At 38.8% G+C, this 27028-nt stretch overlaps 1 protein-coding gene across 6 annotated transcripts in view; it reads left to right on the top strand.

The window, feature by feature from the left end:
- The window catches only part of LOC115019253 (glutamate receptor 3-like), a 66019-nt gene extending 40336 nt beyond the window's left edge, over window positions 1-25683 (top strand). The window contains exons 9-16 of one of the 6 annotated variants that reach the window (XR_003833451.1): window positions 2091-2198; window positions 4102-4308; window positions 6281-6654; window positions 8761-8959; window positions 15710-15957; window positions 16666-16780; window positions 21990-22104; window positions 23249-23383. Coding sequence is in view for 5 of the 6 variants with exons in the window: in XM_029448724.1 (XP_029304584.1) it covers window positions 2091-2198; window positions 4102-4308; window positions 6281-6654; window positions 8761-8959; window positions 15710-15957; window positions 21990-22104; window positions 23249-23494 (1497 nt within the window). In the remaining variant the exon portion in view is untranslated. Of the gene's footprint in view, window positions 1-2090; window positions 2199-4101; window positions 4309-6280; window positions 6655-8760; window positions 8960-15709; window positions 15958-16665; window positions 16781-21989; window positions 23498-24226 lie in introns of those variants that run through there. The other 5 variants (XM_029448724.1, XM_029448722.1, XM_029448725.1 and 2 more) reach the window with 5 other exon arrangements.
- The last annotated feature ends 1345 nt before the right edge of the window (window positions 25684-27028 follow it).

Raw genomic sequence — 27028 nt, 5'->3', positions numbered from 1 at the left:
TCCATCTTTAAAATGATGCTAAAACCTCTGACAGCCCAGGTGCATCAGTCCAATCAGGCATCTGAACCGTGCATGCTGATGCCTGAATGAATTGTCGATCACTTGAAATGACATCAAGCAAATGTCTACGGAGTGTAGTCAGACATCGAGCTAAGCAAGATTATAAGTATCTGATATTTTGTGTTTATTATGATGTATATGTGAATTTTTAAATGTAACTTTTCGAAGTTTAGTCCAGTTTTCAGCGTTTTCCTCAAGAAAAACCTCCGACATGGCTTTTAAACCACCATCACAGTAAAACTCTCGATTAAACCTCACTATAATGAAGCTGCTAGGTGGGTTAGCAGTTTGTGTAAGGCAGGTTTAACTGCTTAAATCCAAACAACAGCTGTCTCTGTGGCATTAAAGTGCACCTGTAATTATATTGCATGTTTACTTTGTGCCACAGCGTACAGATCTGCTCTGTAAATGAGATATCCTTTCTCCTCTTTTAAAGAAATCAGTATTCAAAATGGAAGAAATTGTGAAAGATTTTTGGTCATGTAGCCAATAATAACATCTTCTTTAACACTATATTTGAATATATAATAAAAGATATTTATTTTTAGCATCTTTAATGCAGATTTGCGATTTACAAGGTGCTTAACAATACAATGAAAATACAACAATACAATACAATGGTCAAAGCACAGTAAAAGAGGGTAGATACAAATATAAAATTATACATTTGAATGGATTATGGATAAATATTCTGTCCTTAGCACTCAAAGCCGCAGCACACATTAGCTTTCAGTGTGTCGATTTTGTTTTGTTTGTTTTGCACCTTGGCTTGCTAAACGAACTAGCAAATAACCAGGAGAGAAGTGCACTCGCTCAGAAAAGTCATTAAGCTATTTAACTTGACAGCTGTGATGCTTGTCAATGTCTGTTCGTTTAGATGAGGAATGATTTGGACCTTTTCTTCAATGCCACTAACCAAACACTGTCTATCCCCTAATTAGCTCGTAAACTACACTTAACAGAGCAAGTCTGCTCACAAACACAGGTGCATCGACCTGCCTTGCAAGCTCAGAGGCTAAAAGGTCATTCCTGATATATGTCCAAAGTTGTTCTTTTTTTCAATATTAAAAAAGTCTTCATTATTATTGGAAGGAATTCATTTTAGGTGGACTTTTGCAATGATGTAGTATCTCCAGATACTGCGGGTCTCACTGCAATCCCTCAGTGCTGTAATTGAGGTTTGTATAACTGGGCAGGCCAAAGGGAAAGATTATCCTGTCTCTCTCTCTCACACACACACACACACACACACACACACACACACACACACACACACACACACACACACACACACACACACACACACACACACACACACAGTGATGTGGCCTGGCTAGTTTCCCGACCCTGAACTCTGACAAGGTCCCTGCAAAAGCTGGCACCAAAAAGGAAGTGGCCCCATACTGTCCACATAGTTCAGCTCACAAGGCAACATACATCACAGCGGTCCACACATCCAAACTCATTGTGAGACAATGCGCAGTGACAGCAGAGTGAGTATTGTGCATCGTACAGTAGATTCCAGAAGTGGGAGATGTTGACTTCTCCCTGGCCGAATGCACCAGAGTGTAACAGAAATAAACACAACACAGCCACTGGAATCATCTCAGGTTCAGTAGATACAGGCCAGTGTTTGTTTTAGTGTTACATTATTCTGTGTGTGCTATGTGTAGTATTAATAGAACAGTAGAACAACCTACTGCACTCGCTAGATAAGGCACATTTAGACTATTAGATTTGTCTTGCTGGTTTTAATTTGATCAGTCGTCGAGTACTCGATTGGTGCTGCTTTCTTGTTATGTAAGAGAACATTTGCTGAGCCAGGAATAGATTACGCCTACTCTGCTGAAGTGTAGCCCAGGTGAAGTGAGAAGCACCACTACATGCTTTTAATAAAATCCTACATCAGGCAAAACTAATACTGTCTCCTGCTGTGCAGATAGAGCCGAACCAACTCGCTTGGAGACTCTACTGTAAAAAGATGTCTCTCTGCTTCTTGTAATAACTGTGAACCTTTGTGTTGTTTTCAGATCGGCTACTGGAATGAGTACGAAAAATTTGTTTATATTATGGATCCGCAAGTCACCAACGAGTCCTCTTCTGTGGAAAACCGAACAATTGTGGTCACTACTATTATGGTACACTTTCAAGCAGGTTTTAAGTGTTTCACCTTAAGATTTCTGCCACTCAAGGTCAAGGTGTCCATTGTTGCAATCTGTCCTGGGAGGGTAGAATAATTTTATTTTGAGTTGCTTTCCATCCACTCACTACATGTTGAAACAGTCGATTCACAAAGAGTGTTTCAACTGTATCCGTGTGGGTGCCAAAGCATTTTAGTTTTTTTATATTACAGTGGGCTGTTGTAGTAGTGACGTCACAATAACGGCTTTGGTAATGATAACTATAAAGATAGACACCATCGTATTCACATTCAGTGCATACGTAAGTAAACATGTTTCCCTCTCATTAAGTAAAGTGTCAGTGACGCCGGGGTAAATTAGCTGTGTCTCACTGGAGACATGAAATGATCTGCACACAAGGAGGACATAAACAACTAAAGGCTGCAACCTTTGGCTGCTTATCTCTTTGTTCAAATTTACTTTGGCACTGAATTGTAATGTATCGATCAAAAGAACACAGTGCTGCCAGTATGCCAGGATCAGGGTTAGACGCAGAGCTAGTCACAGACCGTTATCACAGGTCAATCATCAGCCATTTTTAAATGTACAATAAGGTGCTCCTTATCTTACATTTAAAACCACGGCCTCTCGTTCCTTCTGACTTTGCCTATTATGTTTTCATCTTAGACAAATTCAGAATGCAATAGTCATACATTCTCATTTAAATGTGTAGTAACTCATTGTCCTCATGACCAGGCAAGAAATACAACAATAGTGAGGAAGGGAAAACAGAAGAGTAGAGTCATCGCATTATTTTCTCACTGCCAGGCATGCCTTTGATTTGAATAAAGACAACTATTGTTTTAAAAACATCACAGTCATGTCATTACCTTCATGTTGCTTTTCTTACATTCCATAACGTTAAAGTAAAGTGCCATAATTAATGAAAGGCCACCCTATTATTATAGGGTGTGACTCTTTCATTTTGTTTTGTTTAACATTGTACATGACTGCAGAATAGAGAAGAAGACAAAGAGGGACTAGTTCTAACAGCAAAGGAGTGAAACTGTGAAAGCATCACGTAACAGTCTCCTCTGAAGTCAAATAACCTCTGAAAAACATGTTCATGCCGTATGTCAAAGTAAATCACCATTGCTGACTATCCTCAAGGTGACATTAGTTCATCGGTAAGAGGTTTGATGGCAAACATGTTTTCCATTTTGGAGGAAATACATATTTTATTGAAATCCAAGGCACAGAGGTGATGTGGAATAGTCAAATGATATAATCAAGTCAACAAGCAGATTATTTTATTGTCATGATAGTAATGAAAGAAAGGAATCAGTATGACCTTCATAAAACTACTCTTCTGACGTGACCCGCACGTTATTTGCACTTAATATTTGCTCGATTAATTAATTCATCTCAATGTTTTTGATGTAACTCTCTGCCGTCACTGCCGTTTACTTTATGAACTGGAAAAGTGCTCCATTCAGCTTGTCCTGCTCCTTGTGCTACGCTGATGCAAAGCACATGCACCCCCCCCCCCTCCCCCCCAACCCCCCCATCACCCATCTCCACAGATTTACGTTGCGGATCAGGTTAGCATGTGGGAGCCCTGACATCCTGCTTTGCCTCCTTTATATGTGTTAGATGCTTTGCTCCTCCCGCTGGCCCAGTTGGCCTCTACTCCAGCAGTGGCCCGCTTTTTTAGTCTGTCTAGTCCCCAAAAATACGTCTGTAACTGATGCTGCGTAGTTCCTTTTAACCTCTGCTGTTTGTCTCTTTATGTACCCCTCATCTGTTTTGTTTGTCACCCAAGCATGTGTGCATGTTTTCCGCACCAATCACGGCCTTGGTGTGGCCACTGTGGATGTGTGTGTGTTTTTACAATGAACTTAAAATGATGTCTAATTAACAGGAAGCTCCGTATGTGATGTACAAGAAAAACCATATGCAGATGGATGGGAATGACAGATATGAAGGCTACTGTGTCGATTTAGCTTCTGAAATTGCAAAACATGTGGGGATAAGATATAAGCTGTCAGTAGTCCCCGATGGGAAGTACGGAGCCAGAGATCCAGAGACCAAGACGTGGAACGGGATGGTGGGTGAACTGGTTTACGGGGTAAGTGTCAGTCCGCCTGTTGAACTCATAAGGGAGAGGGGCTTAACTGTTCATCTTTTATCTTTCCTTCTACTTAAAGCTGGGGTAGGCAGTTTCCTGAAAAGGCAAAAAGAAAATCATTAAATTGAAAATACAGCGCTCATCCCGCTGCTCTGTACTAAGCCCCTGCTACCAGATGAGTATATGCTCGCGCTTCACACAGTAACCTGAAGGAGTTCTCGTCATTCTTTTCAAAATCAACCCCATCGTGATTGTGATCCCGATGCAGTTATAAAGCGGAAACTCTATGAGAATAACCGTCTTGTTTTCTTTGCAAACTCGTGGGCCTGTAAAGCACTTTGAGATGACATACTGGGATTCGAGGCTCTTCATAAACACGATCTTGAATTATCCGCGAACCTTTTGCTACGGTTAGAAGAAGAATAAACGATTTGATCTCTGAAATACTTCACCGATATTGACATGTGTTCTCTTGCGTTTATTGTCAGACTAAGTCATCTTCTTCTTTTTTTGGTTGCTTTGCAGAATAGGCAGTTGTTGCCAATGCTGGAATAGCAACTTTTTGTTGCAGTATATTTCGCCTGAAAACAGAGCCAAGAAGGTGCAGAAGGCTATTTTTCTCTCACACTTGAATTACAATATGCTGAAAGGTCATTATGGAATCTTTGCCCAATGACGGCAAAAAACCCGCCTTCCCCAGCTTTAACCCTCAGATTTGTTCAGATTATTGTGAAGCATAGTAACTGTCTTGATGTATCCCCTACATTTCAACATAAGAAAGGTTTTAATAAAACTCACAATGCCCATTTGTTGTCCAAATATGATGTAAGAATTATAGTGAATATACTACTCTGTCCCTTCTCTAACATAAGTGAATTACACCATGCCATGATTACCGAAAGTGAAAGCTGTTGTCTTAAGGCAGTACAGATGGAGATTCTTCATGGAGATGATGAATCTTTGTTAAATAATCCCCCTGTGTCATCATCATTTTACAGCCATGTTACACCTGATAATCAAAGTTGGCTGAGTGGTTTTGGAAAGCCCTTCTTCAGTAACTGTAAAATTGCGTCGACTGTTTTTTATCATGCATCTCGTGGCTCACTCACATTTGAACTGGCTTGAACGAGACGACTTGCATCTTTTATGAGAACTCAGCTGCTGAATGAATAATGTAAAAAATAAATCTGCATGCAAACTGTGCTTCAGTGCAGATTTATAACACCTGTAGTTTCTGTTGTTATGGCTATTTTACAGACCGCTCTGCTCTCCTGCAGAAGTATTCCCAGTATTAATAGCTCAGACACAAAGAAATGATCTCTTGTAATAAGTACAATTGCCATGATACTTATTGCATCCAGAATGAATGCTGTACACTTTTGGCTGAGATCCCTTCTTACTTTATCTAAGATATGAATCTTTTGTGTTAAATATTTCCATATCATGATGTTCAGTTCAGTTACAATACCACCAAGCATCTCACTGTTTGTCACTGCAGTGAGATGCTAATTGACGAGCCTGTCAGGCGTTTGCAGAGGATCTGATGGAGTTGAATTTAAACAGGCTGATTCACATTTCATGGACTGCTTACATAAGATTCTCCACCTCTGTCTTCCAACCCTCTGCTTGAGATTTGGATCGAGACAAAGAAATTAGCCAACACAAATGTTGAGTGACTCACTTTCAAATGGCAGATATCCCTCTCACAGGCATTATCGCAGGTCTGCCATTCAGCATATTCTCAGCTGTCACATTTCACCGTATCCAATCCCTTTTCTCCATGAATTCACTTTAAAGCTGAGTGCCTGCGCATGTATATGTGATTATAAGACAGTGTGACTTATATTAGTTATGGTTGTTGGTTTGACTTTGAGTTTATCAGAATCTCCTTTATTAAATCAACATGTAACACTTTGGTTGGTTATTTGTTCTGTAAGACTAACTCCCAGTGTGCCTGTTCCCATTTTCACAGAGAGCTGACATAGCCGTGGCTCCTCTAACTATAACGTTGGTACGGGAAGAAGTGATAGACTTCTCGAAGCCCTTTATGAGCTTGGGCATCTCCATTATGATTAAGAAGCCTCAAAAGTCCAAGCCTGGGGTGTTTTCCTTCCTGGACCCACTTGCCTATGAGATTTGGATGTGTATAGTTTTTGCCTATATCGGCGTCAGTGTGGTGCTCTTCCTGGTGAGCCGGTTCAGCCCTTACGAGTGGCATCTGGACGAGAACGATGAGGCCAAAGACCCTCAGAGCCCGCCAGACCCTCCAAACGACTTTGGGATTTTTAATAGCCTGTGGTTCTCCCTGGGTGCCTTCATGCAGCAAGGATGCGATATCTCACCAAGGTTGGTTGTTGTGTTCACTCTCCACCACCCTTCAGTTGTCCTCATCATCTCTCTGCATTTTATAGTCCCATACATACATCTCCTTCCTGCCATGGTGCATATAGGTTATTTTGAGCTTTGCTGTCCATCTTACCTCATCTTCACTTCACTGCACTTTCCTCCCATTTCTTTCTTTGACCAAACAAACCTTTGCTTTAAAACTGCATGCGGGCAGTGATGCTTTGCATCCACAAAATAACTTATATCCACCATGCTGAGGGCTGTAAAATGCACAGGGGTCATTACATTTCATTCAAAGTAGCTGCTCCAATTCCTCATGACTCTTGGAGGGCTACCGTGTTTTTGCTGCATGTCCCATTTTACGGTCATCTCATTGGTGCTTATAACGCATTTTGTGGGGAAACAACCATCATCAGCGCCATCACTACATTAAGTATTTTCCCAGTACAATATTCATCCCCTCTCTTTGTTCATCCATCCATCTCTTGACTCATCGCTGTTGTGGTGTCCCTGACCTCTTCTTCAAGGATTCTTGCTTCCGTCATCCTTTCATCCGGGACTTTGTAAGGTTGTATAGAAGGAGAGGTTTTCACAGATTCATATTATTCTTAAATGGAGTGATTGATGAAAAATGTGGGCTTTTAATGGTGGGACATTTAGCATTCCTTCAGGTTTTATTCTTTTTTTATTGAAACACGCTACAAGCAACCCTTTAATTATTAGTAGACATGAAGAAGCAACATCTGAAAGATAGGGACAAATTATATGCAAGTTTAAACCCTCAGCTGCTCAATGGGATGTCAGCCTGGTGAGTTGTCCCATTAGCGGATTGAGACAGATGAGTTCTGCGTCTGACAGTTACAGGTTTTATTGCACAGGCGAAACGTACTGTAAGCTCAGGTACCCGGGTCTATATCTGAGCATTACTCTAGTTAATGCCATGAAGAAGCATCGAGGAAGAGTTGTAGGTCTGCACAGTTCAATAATGCAGCGGAAAAAAATCAATTAAATAGCAAATTGTGGATCTTATTTTGGCTCCAAAGTACATGCAGTTTTTGAATGGAAACTGCTAATTCTGTCATTTTTGCTAAACAGTACTATATAACCCTATAGACCGGCAGTGTCTAGTCACTATAGTCTCCAAAGGGGGAAGTGTATTATCTGATTTCTACACCTTAATCACACCTTCTCTTCTCTACTGATCTTTTGTACTCTTTTGTGTATACAACGTTGCCTCTGGCTCAACCATGTTTAAACCCAACTCATCTCAAGCATGGTCATTGACCTTAATATGATGCCATTCTAGGTAATTATCCCAATTATAACACATTTACAGATAAGACTTTAATAAAATCTGCCTAGAATAATAGCCTCTCTGAAACCTTGATGATGGAGTCAGAACATACCGTAGAGTTTGCAAATATTTACAACTTTGGAGTTCCACAAGGATAGCATGAATCCATAAATAAGCTATAAAAACAATATATTAGGATGAATCCAGAGCCCTACATCTGCCATGCAGTGATGCGGTGCAAATGGATCCTCGTTTGAAATGAGAAATGTGATCATCTGAGCGCGGTACATTTAGTGGAATTTGTGTGATCGTGAAAGTTGGGGGTGGCACTAGAGAGAACAGTTCAATTTAAAAAATATGAACCCAGGGTGTCTCTGCAAGGCACATATTTAAAGTCGGAGCCTTAATGTTGATGTGGAAACTGTGACGTATTGGTTAAGGACCAGTGAGCAGGATGGGAGTAAATGTGTGGCGGAGCGTTTTTTACTCATGAATAGCAGACAGAGTCTCATAGTGCTTTTACTTTAGACTTATTATTTCATCTCCGGTCTAAGTTTGTGGTGGAGAGAGTTACTTTACAACGGATGAACTCAATCATCCTAACATCTGCTAGTCTATCTCTATCTACTAAGTCTAGCTTAGTAGAAAGAACATTATTTACCACTCTCCCCCTTCAGCTCCTTCTCCTCCGTCAACAGGGCTCTTTCGACGGGTAGTTTCCACTGTTGACATTACTCCAGTTCCGCTACCTGGGGAAAGCTAGTTAATACTGCTATCACGTTCTCTCTGTCTGCTCTGTTTCCTCCTCTCAGATCTCTGTCCGGCCGTATCGTTGGAGGAGTGTGGTGGTTCTTCACCCTCATCATCATCTCCTCCTACACGGCTAACCTGGCTGCCTTCCTCACTGTGGAGAGGATGGTTTCTCCGATCGAGAGTGCAGAGGACTTGGCCAAGCAGACAGAGATCGCCTATGGGACGTTAGACTCAGGCTCCACTAAGGAGTTCTTTAGGGTGAGTGTCTCCACTGGCTGTCATCCATGCTGTCGATGCACTGCACAACGAGAGCCACTCCAACTGTACTTAATGTTGGCCAAAAAATCAGAGCTGAATAAGTCCCTGGAGCTTTCCCGTGGGCTTTGATTTATTACCTGCCAGGTCATAAATCGAATGAATAATCAATAATAAAATGTCTAGAATTGAATTGTTCCCTTCATTCAACACATCCAAAGTACTAATACTACAACTGCACTTGATTTATTCAGAATATCATACAAGAGTAGTACACGGTGGTTTATAATTAAGTATAACTAAAGGAATAAACAGTGACAGCAAAATAGCATAAATTAGTTTTGTTAAGTGATTTAAAAGTCGTTGCTTGGAGATGGATAGCCGTAGTAAGAGCAGAACACCAGTGCTGCTGGGATTACCACTAAATTATGGTTTATGGTTTATGGTTTCAAATCCACTTTGCCCACAAAATGAACTTTGGATCTCTCATTCAAAATCAAGTTATTTTCCAGCTTTACTCTTTATGGCAACAGGAATAATTCAGCTGGGCAACAATTATGCTCCCTCGTCTAACCATCAGTAGTCATAAAACCAAACTTTGATTAGCCTCCACCAATGTGCAGAACAGTTCTCATATTCACTGTGAAAATGTGCTGCAAAAGGAACGTAAACATAAACATCTTCTTATAAAAAACAGATGAAGCTGCAGCCTTAAAAACACAAATAATCCAACTCCAGTTGATGTTGGCCGCTCAGAAAAGCAGTTGACAGATTGTGTTAGCTTGTGGATCTTTTAATAAGTGAATCATTTTGAAAGTTATGTATCAATTTTTGAACCGCATCAAATTGTGAAGAAGATGTAACCGCCGCACACATCTCTGATTTGCTCAGCGAATCATAAAGAAAGCGGTGAAACGACAGCTCTGCTCTGTTTTTGAAAGTTTAGAGCAAAATACTTTCAAGAAGAAACTGCAAGATGTTATTAAAATTCCAATTTGCGGGCTTCTGTCACTAAACCGCAATCTCAAAGAAAACGTCCTCTTATTCCTCGGAAATGGAAATGTCATTCACATCCTGTGTCCGGCTCTGAGCGGCGTCTATTTTTAGTCCTAGTCGGTCTCTCGGAGTGAGTGCTCCGAGTGTGTCTGAGATGTTTGATAAATGCAAACCCTGTGGACTCTGTTACACTCTGGAGTGATCAGGGAGACACTGGGTATTGGTTTCAGACAGGGAGTTATAAAACACATCTTCCAGTCTCCTCTGGGATTTACAGATAGCTTGTGTAAATATGCTTAAACACAGTGAACAGCTTGTTTCTGTCTGTTAGGTTTGGTTTTCTGCTCCATTTTACACTCACAGCCGGCCTTCTTGTTAGGAAAAAGTCAGTCCGAACATAATCGTAGCTCTCAAGAGAGAAGTGTGTTTAATAGTGGAGAGAGGAATGATTTTGCAGGGATGTGACTGAGGGGAGGCACGTGTAACGTTTCTGTGACCCGCTCCATTTATAAGCTGGTCAAGCAGAGTGCATGGTCCGCTGTGCGAAGCTCAACGCAGGTTTAAAAGCATTGAATTGGAGCAATCGACATGATCAGTCAGAGCAGCTCATCTGTAACTCTCTGCCTCCTACACTGCAGTTTTTAAAAAAACATTACTTCTGTGTACTTATGTGGCTGTTTAGAAAAGATTTCGCAAAGAGAATCCAACCTGACCATAAAATATCGAATTTTAACTGTTTCAAATTTCTGTTTATGAGATTTAGTTAATACAACATCAAGGGGAGTCTGAGCATTTCATATTAGATGTAGTTTTCTCCAAAATCACAAAATAAATGTATTTAATACAGCACACCCTGAGTCACAGAGCTAAGTTGATATTCTCCTCTTTTATTATGTAATAATTTAGACTTCTGTTATTATGCCTGCAGGGACAGACAACAGATATTAAACAGGACATTTAACTTTAATGGACTTTAATATTAAACTTTGCTTTTACATTCAAATTGAAAATGAGTTAATTATGCGACTATGTGAGCAATCGTCAAAAACCTTTCAGAGCACTTCTCCATTTGTCTTTCTAACTTAACGATATAAAAGAGAGGTTCAAGTTAAGGAAGAAGATTTTAAGGTGGTTGGCACATGCAGCAGGCCTAAAAATACCTCTTTGACATTAAAATCCAAATACATCAAATTAATAATTTCTGAGGTTTCCTGGTGAATCATCACATAAGCAGTGGTGGATGTGCTTATTCACAGTGTATTTGGCAGGCTGTGATTTGTCAAAGGTGTTTCTGGGGAGATAATTGACAGGCGTGTAGTGACTTCATCCTGAGTGACAAATATTCTGCCTTTCTTCCACTGAACTGGAAATGTCAGTGCAGATGAGCCATTCTGAGAAACGCTTATTGAAACTTAGCGATTTAAAGCTAATGATTAATACGAGTTGTAAATACCTTTTTACATTGAGCTTCAAAGAGTAGTTATACAGCTTCCTCAGTGCACATCATATACGATGATAACTCACTTCTTTCTCTTAAGAAAGGATTTAAAACATGCTTTGTTCTCAAGCCACTGGGCTTTGCAAATCCTTGGAGTTGTAGTTTTACTCAACTTTTATTCTCGACTAGATTTCTTTCTGCTAATGCAACATTCAGACCATAAGTACCATATCTGGTTCAGAATATGTTTACATCATATTTCAATAAAAGCTCTACTTCTGGGAGGAACGCCCTTTCGCTTTCTTGACAGATCAAAAGATGGATACCACCATCACGCCTGTACACTAGATATGAAGCCAGTAGGTGATTAGCTTAGCTTAGCTTAACATAAAGACTAGAAGCAGGGGGAAACAGCTAGCCTGGCTCTGTCCAACATTAGCGTACCAGCACCTCTAAAGATCTCATTTATTTAATTCACATGTTCCAGAATTACTTTCAACAAGCTGCTGAAAACGTATTATGATCATTCAGTTCATGTGCTTTGCTGTATATAAAGAGATTAAAGGGGGACACAAGTGGGAAGTAGTTTGTTTGCTTTCTATTACAAAACCGTCAGTGATCATCTTTAAACTTTAATTACAGCGGTGCTGCTAAACGAGCCACGCTGTTATTTAGTTACATTATTGATTTGCTTTCAGTGATCTTGAACATACAGTAAATGGGAACTTTAATTACATACTTCATCATGCCCCTGACTAAGAATTGCTCGCTGATAAAAATAAAACCGCAGAAAGATTACACATGCTTTGTTTATTTCCAGAATGGATGAAGGGCAAATCAAATCAAATCAAATGAATTTGTATAGCTCAATATCATAAATTACACATTTGTACAAGTGTGCTTTACAGAGTGTACAGGGTACAACACCCTCTGTCCTTAGACCCTCGCATCGCACAAGGAAAAACTTCCTAAAAGAAACCCCATAATTAAAGGGGGAAAAATGGAAGAAACCTCAGGGAGAGCAACTGAGGAGGGATCCCTCTCCCAGGACGGACAGACGTGCAATAGATGTCATGTGTACAGGATAAACAACATAGTACAAATACAACATTTGACAGAAATTATGTTGTGTTGAAAAAGAGAAAGTATGGATGAATCCAGGAAAATGTCAAAAAGGCTTCCCGGTGTCCAGCAGGACCAGGGCAGCAGGCGCAGCCACGATTCCTGATCCTGACGTAAACTTTATCAGTGGCAACCTGCCACATGAGACACAGAAACTCCGGGGATGATGCCCCGGATGATGAGTTAGTAACATACATTTACATAAATGCATACAGATAGAGAGGGAGAAGAAGAGAGAGGGAGGGGAGGAGAGAGGAAGAGAAGGAAGAGAGCAGGGAGGTGTCCCCCGGCAGTCTAAGCCTATAGCAGCATAACTAGGGGCTGATCCAGGGCAAACCTGAGCCAGCCCTAACTATAAGCTTTATCAAAAAGGAAAGCAAACCCATATTCCTCACTTGCCCCATTCGTCAGTTAAAATAGTGTTGAGGCTACACAACTTGTTTATCTAAAATAATTTATTAAATAATTAGTCTTTGCTGTAGTGAGAATTATGACAGAAGGAGGAGTAGGACAGATTTCAATGCAGGCGACCAACCTGCTCCTGACAAGCATGCGTTTTCATGTTACCCAGAAAGGAATCGCTGTTTTCACACAATGGTCATCAGCTATTACTGTCATGTTAAGAGTGTTTACATGAACACTCAACTGAACTGAAATTGTGCATATGTCAAGAATGATTCACTTACTAGCCTGAGCCCACAATCCATTACATCTCCGGTAAATAATTTACACAACACGGCCGCACACACCGCCGAGCTGACACAATTTGTCAATTCACCCTGATGTTTTCCTTTACTTTAACCCAACATATTTGACGTGGGACTGACACACACGACTACTGAACATGCAATCTGGATAAAACTAGTCGCGCACACTTGATTTCTGTATCTCAAGTACTATAAATAAGCGAGTAAATACAGGCAATAGTGCCCTGTTAGTAAGGACAACTCAGACTGTTAAGTGTGCAATAAATAAACAATATGTGTTGTTAATGTTAACAAATATGTAGGACCATGAATACAATTAATAATACAATCAATTAATCATACAAGAGATGTGGCTGAAAATTCTTTACAGAATCTTTATTAAAAGCAATACATTTAAAGGTCAAATAAAATTAGACAATGAATAGCCAGGTGATGCTTAAATACAAATGTAAGAATACAAATAAATAAATAGGTTTTCAGCTGTTGTTCAAAAATCTTCACAGATAAAGTGATAAAACAAAAATAAAATAAGATTTAAATCATGTAAAATAATCCCATTTTCTCTGGAACTTGGAGTTCTGACGTCAGATGCTTCTTCACATTTGTACTTCCTGTTTGCCCGAGTGATTATGAACCTGCCTGTCATGCCCTAATCACAATCCTGACAGGCAGCCCCTTGAAGACGTGTAGAATTACGATACGTTTCAACCTAAAGTTTCCTCTGAGGCGCTTCTCCCTCGCCAGGCTCAGCAGAAGGTCACGTTAGCCCAGTTTACTGCAGCGTCTCTATTCTTCCCCTCTATTGTAGACAGCTGTGTACTCCAGCTCCCCGGTGACCGGCGATCAGCCTCTCGCTGGCCATTTTTAGCAGCGTACTGAGTGTCAGAGCGGGGCTGTGCTGTGCATGTCTGTAGCCGCTCCAGCTGGCAGCTGACTGGGCCACAGAGGTGAAGCTGTCAGTCTCTGAGCATGCAGGTCAAATGTGTTAAAGACAGTGCCATTACTGCCAAACAACAAATAACACAAACTACTTGAATTGCTATTTGGCTTTACATCCTGTGGATTCATCACATTAGAATAAATAGATGACTACACAACAATAAGTGCCGAATCAATTTGAGTTGTATTGATTTATGTTGATGTGGAATACCAAATCAAATGAAAAACAATATTGAGAATTGTATCTCCTTTAAAAAATAAAGATGAAAATAGGTTCAAATTGGGAAATCATTTGGAAACAGTGAGTAAAATGACGAAGACAATCAGTCAGCTGCTTTTACAGGTGTACTCAAAAGCAATAAGAAGAGAGAAAACAACTTGCACAGGATGTTATATATTATATATAACAAAATAAACAATAATAATCTTTAAAATACAAATTACTATAAACTCAGCCCACCATAAATAGATCAAAATGCCAAAATAGGCGCATTTGGCTGCATTATCTTCCGAGGCACTTTACATGAATGCACACTGGCCCTGGTGTGTTGTAGCCATAAGTGTGTGCATGTGAAGTCTTTGCATTTAAACCTTCAGTGGAAAAGCTGCAGGTGTATTTCTAATGTCTTCAATAAACTACATACCATATTTCAAGTTAAAGAATCGTCAAGCTGCACATTTTAATTGCACAAATTTAAATCTTGCATACTTACAATAGTCAAATCAAATGAAGTTTAAATATTTAAATATAAATTAAATCAGGAAGAGTGTGACTCCAGCTGTGGCCTGCTGGTCGGGACGTCGCTTCTGCCTGTTAATATTGATACCAAACATGGCCGGCGTTTTGCTTCTGCTGAGCTGCCAGATTGTCAGACTTCAGGCTGCTGGCAAAATGCCCACTACCTTTGCTGCACTTCTTTTTATTTTTTTTAATGGATGAATCCACTCTGAATGACGAGAGGCAGAAAACTGTCCCTATGTGTTGAAATCTTGAAGCATATTGCAATTCTGGCCATGCCCCAAACTGTGATGTCTTATACATCATGGATCAGCGGCAGAGTCTTTCCCGCAGTTATCTCCAAGTCAAATCCGGACTCCTTAATATAAGTCCTGCAACCCGTTCTTAATAACACAGGCTACCCAGACTCTCAATTTGAAGTGCTTTATTTAAGATGGGTTCTTCATTCTTTAATCAGGAATCCAGCCGAGGAAAAGTCTCTTTCACTGGCTGCGAGAACATTCACAATCAGTGCCAGACTTTTACAATAAAGAAGTGCAGCAGCACAAGTTATTTTCCATTTGAATCAGAGTTGCTTTAAAGGATCAGTTCCACATTTTGGAAAATACGTTTATTCTTTGTCCTGCTGTAGGGCGGATGAGAAGATTGAGACCTCTCTCATGTGAGAGTGGTTTCAATCTTCTAATGTAAGTATTTCCCAAAATCACAAACGTTGCAAACCCACAGCGGCTCAAATGTTTTAATGGTTGTCGGTTTCTTATTAAGTGCATGACTAAACTATTTCTGTCTTCTCTCTGTGTCCTTAAATGCAGCGCTCCAAAATAGGAGTTTATGAGAAAATGTGGTCATACATGAAATCAGCTGAACCCTCAGTGTTTGCCAAGACAACACCAGACGGGGTTGCCAGAGTACGAAAGTCGAAGGGCAAGTTCGCCTTTCTACTCGAGTCCACAATGAACGAGTACATAGAGCAGCGGAAACCATGCGACACGATGAAAGTGGGCGGCAACCTCGACTCTAAGGGCTATGGTGTGGCAACACCTAAAGGCTCTGCATTAGGGTGGGTGGGATAATATAACAATATCCTCCATGTTGTTATAGTATTCCACCTACCTTGATGTTCCCTTTTGCCATTCTCTTCTTCCTCACTCCTTTATTCTTATTGTTTTATTCCAAGTGCATCACTGAGTGAACAGTATTATGAGTTTAATCCACACGTTCAGCCATACTCTGTTCTGTCCTATGTATCTGGTCTGTGTCTCTGTTTCTTCTTCCTCTTAAGGTTATTGGTATATTAGTCACACCATCCATTTGAATGTCGATGTGTCACTATCCCCATCCTTCTTTGTTTTGCCCCTCAACCTCTCCTCCCTCCTGGTTTCTGTGGTGCCCTTTTGCATTGCATCTAATTTAACACTGAGATATTTTGTTTTTTGCTAGTTACAATGCTGGTCTGTCGATTGTGATGAATGTTAAGCTGCATGCTGGATGTTCTTATTTCTAATTCAACAATGACAGAATGTCCCCATCCCGCACACTTCAGTTACAAGCAATGTAACCCTTCATGCCACCTCTCTAATATTTAACATTTTCTTTGCTGTAAAATGCTTCTTACCCTTCCACACCAGTGAAATTCTTTACCAATTTGTCCCTTCCGTGCTCCCCTTTATGAACCATTGATATTTATCACTATTTTTTACTAATATTCTATATTAGATTTCTCACGGACCTGTTCATTTTCTTACAAGTTATGTTTTATCGTTTCAAGAAATGCTGTTAACCTGGCAGTGTTAAAACTGAATGAGCAAGGCCTCTTGGACAAATTGAAAAACAAATGGTGGTACGACAAGGGAGAGTGCGGCAGCGGGGGAGGTGACTCTAAGGTCAGCCTCAATGTCACCTAAGTCGGGTATCCTAGAACAGAGTAATCGGCAAGGCTGTCGTCACTGACTGTAGTCTTTGGGCTTAAATATCTGTGAATAAGTTACAGATTAATATGTTTTTATATTTTTAATCGTGCAACTGTGATCAACTGGGAACCCTTTACTTGGCTAATAGAGGAGAACAAAGCTAAATAGTGTGAGATAAAGCATAGTGCAGACGTAGGACAGAGGAAGATCAGATTATTAAGTGCTTAACATTATGCTCATGACAGAGTAGTTCTATATCTTTGGCTTGTAGTTATGAAAGACGGAAACCATCCTTCCCTCTGTTTTTAATATTTACAGGCCAACATGCTTTGTAGCTTCATATGCAGCAAACTAATGCCAGAAGGATTAAAGCGAGGGTCTAATTATAATCCATGATCAATACCTCAGAGTCCAACTATGTATGCACTCTCCTAATCTACCGCCTCGGCGTTAGGGCAGGCACGGGGAACAGCGTTGTCTTGAGGGGACTAAGCATCGCAGGCAAACGTGAGAATTCTAATGACAGAGTGAAGACTAACGGTCCAAACCTTTTTGTCCAACATCCTCTCATCGAAATCCAGCGTAAGACTGACAGAAATCTTTGGTTGGTCTTGACATCAAGGCCAGTCAAAGTCTATCCATGGCCACCCTGACCTGGTAAACCCTGCAGTAGTAGAGTGTAAGATGTGACCAGGGGCTCCATTTTTACAACAGGATTTGATTTAGATCTTACATTTGTGATCATTTTTGTTATACTGAGCATAAAGCTGATGTACAAATAAATGAGTGAAGACGTATTCGGCCGTTACAGTGAGACTATGACGCTTAATTACGCGATAATTGCAGGACAAGGACAATGGCAAATCTTTATGTTTTAATCAAAAGCATTGAAATGTTTATCTTCTACATGGTAGAAACATAGTGTAACAGTTACACAAGTAGAAAAGAGTCATGAACTCTCTGACAATACTTATAACTCGAAGTTAGCCGCCGTTAGCTCCTGCTCGCAGCGGACCAGCGAGGCTTTGGCAGCAAACTGAATGCTGAAGCAGGGCTGAGATTTATTGCTTATGAATTGAACTTTTCATTTGTAAGAGGAAGATGTGTTATTTCTTCTCTCAAAAGTCACATAGTCTCACTTTAAATGTCAAAGATGTTCATACTGAGTGCACATAATCTGTCCTTACTTACACTATTTTAGAACTGTGCACATCAGGCTCAGACCTTTTCCAGGATTTTATTCAATCAAATCTGTTGTACAACCTTTTTATAAATGAGGCCCCTGATCTTTTTGTTTCAGTAACTGACCTCTACTGTGGATCCATCTCTGCCTCTGCATCATGACCACAGTACACTGGGCATATTGCGAGAGACGAGACGAGGCAAACTTTGTGGTTACCGACTCTAGTCATCCATTCCTGAGTGAGCAGGACATGGATACTACCAGGTTGGATAACACAAAGAAACTGTCTCCTCTCGCTGGCAATTGTCCTCGATCCCCTTGGTTAGAGAGAGAGAGAGAGAATAGATGATCAGTGTAACACTATCACTGCCTGACTGCTACATTTCTTTGTCCTTATTTCACTTTCAGAGGCACGTGCGGGTAATTCAACAATGAGATGGAAATATATTGTATGTAACTACCACTGAGAACATATGACATTCACAGCAGAACATTCAATCATTTAAAAGTTATCATCATTAGGCTGCTGGAATCAATTTCAGCATTTATTTTTCATATATATTAGAAATCAATAGAGATATTTTTCATAACTTACATTCTTGTGGATAATTTATGTTCATACTGTGTGATCTTTATTTCATTTGACATCACACATAATGCGATTCATGTCGTAATGATTATTGTGCATGGGTTTTTCACGTGAATTATTTTGTGTGTTCGTGTTTTTAGATGCTGTTTTCTTGTTTTGCAGACAGACTGAAGGGTAAAGTTCTCATGTGACTTAAATCTGATGGCGCGAAGGTCGACACTTGAGTACAGGGGGTGGACACAGTGCACCTATACAATGTATCAAATCCAGCACAATAATAAATACTATCTTTGCGAAGCTTACAGATGTGAGGTAATAACACACAAACCCCGACTTTAAAAGATTATTATAGAGGGGCATTACATTGCAATAGATTGTACAGGTGTCCTTGATGTCCGCCCCCTGTACTTAACCAGAGGGTTGGATCAGTGCCACATTGGGATTAAGATGCTGACTACAACCAGCCTCACAAAAAAAATGTTTTGCAGACATCTCTAGGTCAAAGGTCCAATGCAATGGAAATCATATTTCATATAGTCATAGAAGTTTTTTAAGTTAGACAGTTGTCAAAACTAGTGAGTAGTGTTAAAGCGTTTGAGGAGCTTTAGTCCTCCAGAGAATGAAGGCACTTCAGATTAGATACGTCTATCTGCTGCCTGGAGGAAATGATGTCAGATACGGATAGATTTGAATAAAATCTGACTGGTCGACTTGATGCATAATTAATGAGCCTTTGAATAATCAGACAGTCACCAGAGAGAAAGCAGAAGTGAGAGGAAACAGAGGCCGAGGTGGCTGATGTGAGCTGGTGCTGATAACTATTGACTACATGTCAATAATGTGTGTGGTGTTGTAATGAGCTCCCTATTGACCTTTAGTACTTATACTTATAAATCCCACACTAAAGGTTTTATTTGACACATGCTCAAATAATATGTGCAGGGATATGCAGGGCTGAAAGCCTTGTGTGCAATAAGAATAATGATGAATAGGACAAAGGAATGTAAAATATATAAATCCAAAGATAAACAAATTTATGTACATATACATATACATGTATATTTTAAAAAGTGTTATTTAATATACAATACTATAAATATATAAAGTATGAAAAATAAGTATAATATAGTTACATGTATATGTTTTGTATTTTATTGTTTAATTTATATCAAAGAAATATGAAATATATGAACGATATGAAGTATGAAGCGTAGAAAACTGAAAGGAGAAGGTTCAGTGTTACTACAACTCAGAATCGACTTATAACATATTATAATATATATGGTATATATGTAAGAAACTGAGTTAGTGGCAGGGCATTATTATTATTTTTAGTTTTTGCTTTAATTTGAGCTGTGCAGGGTGGACATGCTTTCAGTTTAGTGTAAATGTGAGTGAACCCAGGTCTGATAAATCTCCTGTGAACTGCTCTAACATCACAGGTTTGGGTCCGCAGTGCACGGTGGAGTTATTCACCAACAGACCAAACTGCAATTTGCAGTATTATGTCCCTGAACAAAATAATTACAAACCCAGGCGACTCTTTTTCTTTTTTCTCTCTCTGTTACGACCATTGAGTGTTTCTCACCTCTGAAGTCCCTTTGATTTCTCTTTAAGGCTCCAGCAGGGATGATGACTGTTATTATAAATGTAATTTAAGGTATTTGTATCCACATACAATGATCACATTTCCAGTGTATAACCAAGCATCAAACGTGTCCCTCCAGCTACTGCTATAATCTGTTTCTATGCATAATGTATCGGGTGTATGATTGAGACTTTTCAGATTAGAAAAGATAGAGAAATATTTGAGTGTTTTGAACTGTGAACCTGGACAGTACTCATCAGTGTATTATTTAAAGTCCATGTCCACCACCTGGTGGTGTGTCTGATGTGACGACAGCACATTGTTGCAGTTCGTCCTTTTTGTTCTTAGAGCAGAAAGAATGTATATTTTATAATAACCAGAGAAGAGACAAGTCAGTAGAGATCATACTACCCACAATGCTGTAGGACAGACATCATCTGATTACAAGCAATCATAATCTTTAACCATCTGTAGTTATTTTTATCTGACTAAAAGTTATGAAACTGAGGAAAACAAAGAGTATGAATGTAAAAAATTTGATACAGAATCAATTACTGTAGCCACATTTTTACTCTGAGTTCAGGGAGGTCAAAGGTCAGAGCAGTGTGTCACAGAGAGACAAAAACAATATATTTGTCATTAGATGCTAATCTGTAATTAACTTATAAAAAGTGCCTTTTATTGCGATGAATAAACAGAATTATTTAGAATTATTATTGTAAAAAATTGTTTATTTTTAGCTCCCAAATCGAAGACCCAACATGAAAGCTTTGTTTGTCTGTAATTCATCCTCATAGTGTGTCTAAAATGCATCATAAGAACACAGAGATTACATCCAAAATGTGTCATTGTCCAAATAATAGAGTTACAGATCACTGTGTGTAGGATCTTCACTGCATCTAGCTTCATTCATAAAGTGTAACAAGCATTTATTTCAAAATGTATATTTACATCGCTCACTTCTTTTGTTGTTGTATTTAAATTCATGCATCAAAGTTTCAACACTCATCATAACTTTGCCTTTCAAAGCGCTCTGACTGGAGAACAGGACTGCAGATCATCCGCCTAACACCATGCATGACTTCTTAATGTTTTTTATTTTGAAAAATCACAAAACACAATCATTTTTTATTCTATTCGACATACAAAGTGGTGAATACAATATATTTGATGATGTTGGATTACAAACACTGATTTTATTATTAAGCCTGGAAATCTATCAGTCAAGGAAATTGAACATAATGTCTTGCAAAACAAAAACCCCACAACTATGACTCCCCACATCAGGTATTCGGCTCAGAAAAAGTGTCTTTAGAGACTCTTGAAACCACATTTTCTTGACCTTGTAACGGTTCTCTGTGTGGGCGATTGTGAGACATTAGCCTGTAAAAGCTGTTGATGAAATTGGACTGCTGTGTTTTGTCTGTTAGTCAAGAAAGGGTTCCTGTTAGATCCACCTTGCTAAACATGAAGGCTGCCCACAAAAAAGTGCCCTCAGAAATTACTGCCTCTGTTTTCTTTCATTGTGTGAAAACTGTGCAGCAGCTGCTTTAGTGTACAACTTCAAATCTTTTTTCTTGTGATCAGTGTGTGCCGATTACTCAAAGCGATATAGGTGGGGTCTGGCATGCTAGGGTAGTCATGGATTATGAAAGGTCATATATTTACATATATATATATATACACTGTAGTGTTGCTTGCTATCTGTGATGTGTTGGCCAGGACCCTACTCTATCGCTTTGCACAGTATTAAGTAGTTTAAAAAGTTTAATAACATAAAATAACATAATAAAATGTTATTTATGTTATTTCCCACGTGAAGAACTCCTGTAAACCTTGCAGTATTGAAACTCAGTGAACAAGGCATCTTAGACAAGCTGAAAAACAAATGGTGGTACGATAAGGGTGAATGTGGAACCAAGGACTCTGGAAGTAAGGTCAGTCGCTGCAGGTCTTTTTATACTGATTGAAAAATGCATTTTGACCTAACTGTTCATATGCAAACATCTAAAGCATACATTCTCCCAGACATGTTGATCAGGACATGATACATAGATTTATATTTGAATATAATATAGCATGTGGAAAACATTAAAAACTAGATTTACGTCACACATAGTCTTTACACTGATCATAATTCATGACATTAACATGACTTCATTACTACTGTATGCAGACAACTCCAGATTTGTAAAATTGCAGCATGATTATACACTTTTTTATAAGTTGAATCATAGAATTGTAACCATTATACTGCTAATTTGTCGTCCAAACCTTTATTGAAATTTAGTTTATCGTTGATGTTTTTCATTTGTATGCAAACTGCGTATATTAACTCCATATGACCGGCTACTTTGCCAAAGACATCCCTGCTCTGAAAGTCCAAACTGACCTTTAAATACCATGTGAGCACAAAGTGGTCAAATAGTACTTAACAGTCATGTCTCGTACGTGGAGCGTCAGAGTAGGGAACATTTCTTTTTAACATATTTAAATAAGGTAAAGTCATTTATATGCCAGTTAACTGACTTTTTATATATAAAAATGTAAATGTACTGCCTTTATGGCTACAAAATGTCCCAAAGGGTTGGAATGCAAATGGTAAAACTCACATAAATTAATTTCAATATCACAGTTTGGCTTTTAATAGCAATAAAATGGTTCAATTCGCCCTCCAAAGCTTGCCACTTTGATTGTACAAATGCAGTGTGTTGAAGTGTGTTGAAGCAACTATGATAGTGAATTGAGGGTTTAATCTGTAGACCTGTACGACCACGACCGCCTTCCTCTAGACGTGCTCTCGTAAAGAGGCCATAAAGCAGGAGAGATAGCAACTCTGTCTACATTCACCTTCCCAGCTTTTAATGGTAGAAATAACTTGAGGAGGAATTAGACTTATTTCAGTTCCAATTGATCTCACCTTTAGGCTAAATTAGGCTTCTGTATCTCAGAGGGTTTGTAGACACAATTATCAAGTGTTTAGTCATAGTGCAGCAGGATGTACATTGTGTTGGTGTTGTTTGAGGTCAGCCTCAGCGTGCCACTTTAAAAAGTCTTAACGGTGGTCTCTACCTCCCCCAGGACAAGACAAGTGCTCTAAGCCTGAGCAACGTGGCAGGAGTCTTCTATATTCTGGTTGGAGGGCTTGGCCTGGCTATGACCGTGGCTTTGATAGAGTTCTGCTATAAGTCAAGGCAAGAAACCAAAAGACTGAAGCTGGCAAAGAATGCCCAAAACTTTAAGCCAGCCCCTCCCGCAAACACCCAGAATTTTGCCACGTACCGTGAAGGCTACAACGTATACGGGACAGAGAGCGTTAAGATCTAAAGGGTACGTCCTTTATTGTTGCTTCCATGACTGTGAGTTTAAGCCTGAAGAAATACAGTGCATTACATAACGTAAATATAGAAGTTTTATTTATTGGTACTTTTTAACACGAGTTGTTTTCTTCTGATTTGAGCTCATTAGCAGACTTCCCAGCATGCCTTGTTTGAGATTTAAATCAGAGATCATACTGTAGTCTGAAAACATATATTATGGAAGCTTACTGTTTGTCTTTCATACATGTTATTTCTTTTTATAATAATGAAAAACAAAAGTGAACCATGATGAAGGTTTGTATGGAATTCAATCCCTAAAAGTACAAAGTAACTTCTGAGGTGTCAGTGTGAACCAACATTGTTCATTGACCTTAATAACTTGAGTTTATCCAGTTTGTTTTCTTAAATTCATTTTACATTTTCACGACTCCTGAGTTAACTTTAAACTAATTATTAAATTTAAGTTCATTTAACTCGTCTTTCTCAGGCAGCAGGGGGACTTGTGTTTTTGGAGTTGAACCAGGAAGCTCTGAGAGGTCACAACTAAAATACTAAATATTTCTATCAAAAGGCAAAACCTATTCTTTTTTTCATCTGTTCTTGAATCATAAACATAGAGAAAACTATTTAGATCAGACTTTTTTTCCTCACTTGCCTCTCAGGGCTTCCGTGCCAGATGATTTTAAAGGTAGAGGCAGCTTTTTCATTTGATCTGATCCTTTGCACATCTCTTCTGCAGAGGTGAGACGTGTCGACTCCCACTGGTGCGTCTGAATGGAAACAGCCACTCTGTGTGACCCCGACACCCCGAGGCTGGCATCCTGAAAGCGACAGCCTTCTTTGTCATCAGCTTGGACACAAGCCTACAAGTCAACAAGTGCTCATTCTGGGTTGTGAGCCCCGTCACACTAACAGGGCAATGACGCAGCAGGACTTTTTGCTTCTGGAAACATGAGATTTGCCTCTTGTAGTGCCTTATGGAGCATTTTCGGCGTCATGGCAATGCATTTAAAATTTAATTCACTTGAAAAAAAAACTAAACCTAATCTGCGGAACTATAGGGGAAAACATTGCTTCAAATGACAATTAGATGAACTGTTGTAATTTCAGTTGTTTTCTATTTTGAAGAAGAAAAAAAAAAAGCCATGATTTGCAATCAAAACTTCCTGGAGTACTTTTTAAGTCATTTGAATCCTTTACAGACATATTTTTGTGGTGAAATCTTAAGTTGGATAAATGTTATATTTAGTGAAGTAAAGTCATTTTTCTTGTTTTATTATAAGACTATTTTCAGTTTCATAATATTTAGGACAAGCATCAATCAATAGGCTTAAGCATCAACTAAAGTGACGACATTGTACCCCAGTTTTTACTCAGAAAATATCAACAACATGAAACTAGAGGTCAACATCAAACTGCTTAGGTGGTGTTATTTTCAAAGCCTGTTGGACATCGTATACACCTGACTGTATTCACTTAGATGCTTGTTTTAAATCAACCAAGACTGCATTTGTTTCAACTGCCACCATTTGGAAACAAGACCATATTTCTTTTTTTTTATTTTATTAAAATGAGGTCCGCTTTTAATCACTTAGTGCCATATTGTTGAAATCAAAAAGCATTATGACCCCTTTCTATGTGACAGCATATTCAAATGGTTTAACTGAGCTTATGGTTTACACTTTGTACTCTTAGAGGCCGTTCTCATGTAAATGCAGTATCTGCAGCTGTGAATCTCTACATTTTTTGGTAAACGATAACACACCATAGCTTCTTTGGTTGTGATAAGCTTTCTGTGTCTATGCATTATGCAGAAGGTGAACTGTACATTGAGGAAAGAGCTACACATGAAACGTTTGTCTGTTTGTATAAGTGAACTTTTTATAAACTAAAGGGAAAAAATCCTACAAATGCTACAAACCATGTACGCCTACATTTGTTTAGTAAATCGGAATCTCTCATCCCCAGATAAAGTGCATGTGAATTTGGTGATAGTTTGACCAGACTGCAACTCCAAATGGTTTAGTTTAGTCCCATAACGACACTTGATCCCGTTTGGTTTTAGTTTTTTCCAGTTCATTTGTAACAGTACCTCAAACATGAGAGTTGCATGTATGGACACAATGAACCTCTGCCGAGAGGTCATGTACAAAGGATTTTATTACATTTCCTTAATAAAAGCAGGTTTATATTCATCCTTTGGACTTTTCATCTTTTTTACATGTAAAAATAAAATGACATAAACTGCCATTGAAAAAAATTAATTAACTGTAATTTAATTAAATAGAACAGTGTGTTTGTTCACCTGCAGGTCATGTAAGTCTTATTATAATAACTTCCACAGATTGAAATGAAACAGGACTTTTCTCCAAATGCTGTAAGTATGGAAACCCATTGGTGCCAGGAAACGAGATAAAGAGGTGAGATGTTAGACATGATAAAAATAAAAATGACTTATGGTAAAAGTGATAACATTATAAGGAGGTGGATACAAAGTGGGATCAGAAAGAATATATTATTATACATTATAGGTGGCCGTGTTGTGTCAACCACGGCCAATCACATTTATTACTTTGATCCCATTAAGCACGACTTAAACTGTTATAAAGCAAAGTCATAGTATAGCATGTCATAAAGTCAAAAGTATATTATGCTATAATAATGTTATAAAAAAGTAATATAGGAAGCAACTTTAATAAGAAAAGTCATAGTATAGTAAGTCAGAAAAATATAAAAGATGTCATACTATAATATTCCATTAAAATATAATTTAACAAGTCATGGCAGTTTCCATAAGTTCAGTCATAAAGAATGACATAATATAGGTCAGAAACAAATCATAGTATAATATGGAATTTAAGTTAGTTCAGTTTGTCAGAAAGAAGTCATACTATAGTAACCATATTTAAAATTAAGTCATGAGAAAGTGCATTAAAAGTCAGTTTTCATAAATCCATAAAAAAAGTAATTGTATAGTATACGGTAAATATTTAATACATAAATAAAAGACATAGTATCAACATTCATAGTACTCCAGAGAATTTCAATTAAGTCATATTTTTTTTAAGTCATAAAAGAAAGTCAGTAACAAATAGTTTTCATAGAATTGTTATAAAGAAGTCATCAATAATAATAATGGTATAAAACAGTCTACAGCCACAAATCACTAGAGATTACCAAACTCTAGTGTCCCCCCAGAAACCGTCCTGTGACCCTCAAGACATTCTTAGGAAACTGTGGGACCCGTAACATGAAGTGTTACTCTGGTTTCATCTCAGGGAGACAAAGACGGCAGGAGACATTTTGACCAGTAAACACAGTTGATTTAGAGTAAACAAAAATGATCGGGCTTTAAATATATACTTTATAGCAATAAAAAAGGTGTCAGTCAAGTCTCAAGCTCGGCCCGTTGAGAGACATCAGCGAAATGTTTTTCAGTGTCGTGGGTCAACAGGCGACACTAAGAACGGGAAATGTAAACTGTATCTGAGGTACAAAGTGTTTCTACAGTAACCTTTCAGTGCATAATCCGCAGTGTGTG

This window comes from Cottoperca gobio, chromosome 14 (assembly GCF_900634415.1).
Source record: "Cottoperca gobio chromosome 14, fCotGob3.1, whole genome shotgun sequence".
NCBI lineage: Eukaryota > Metazoa > Chordata > Actinopteri > Perciformes > Bovichtidae > Cottoperca > Cottoperca gobio.
This window is presented reverse-complemented; position numbering and strand designations above follow the sequence as displayed.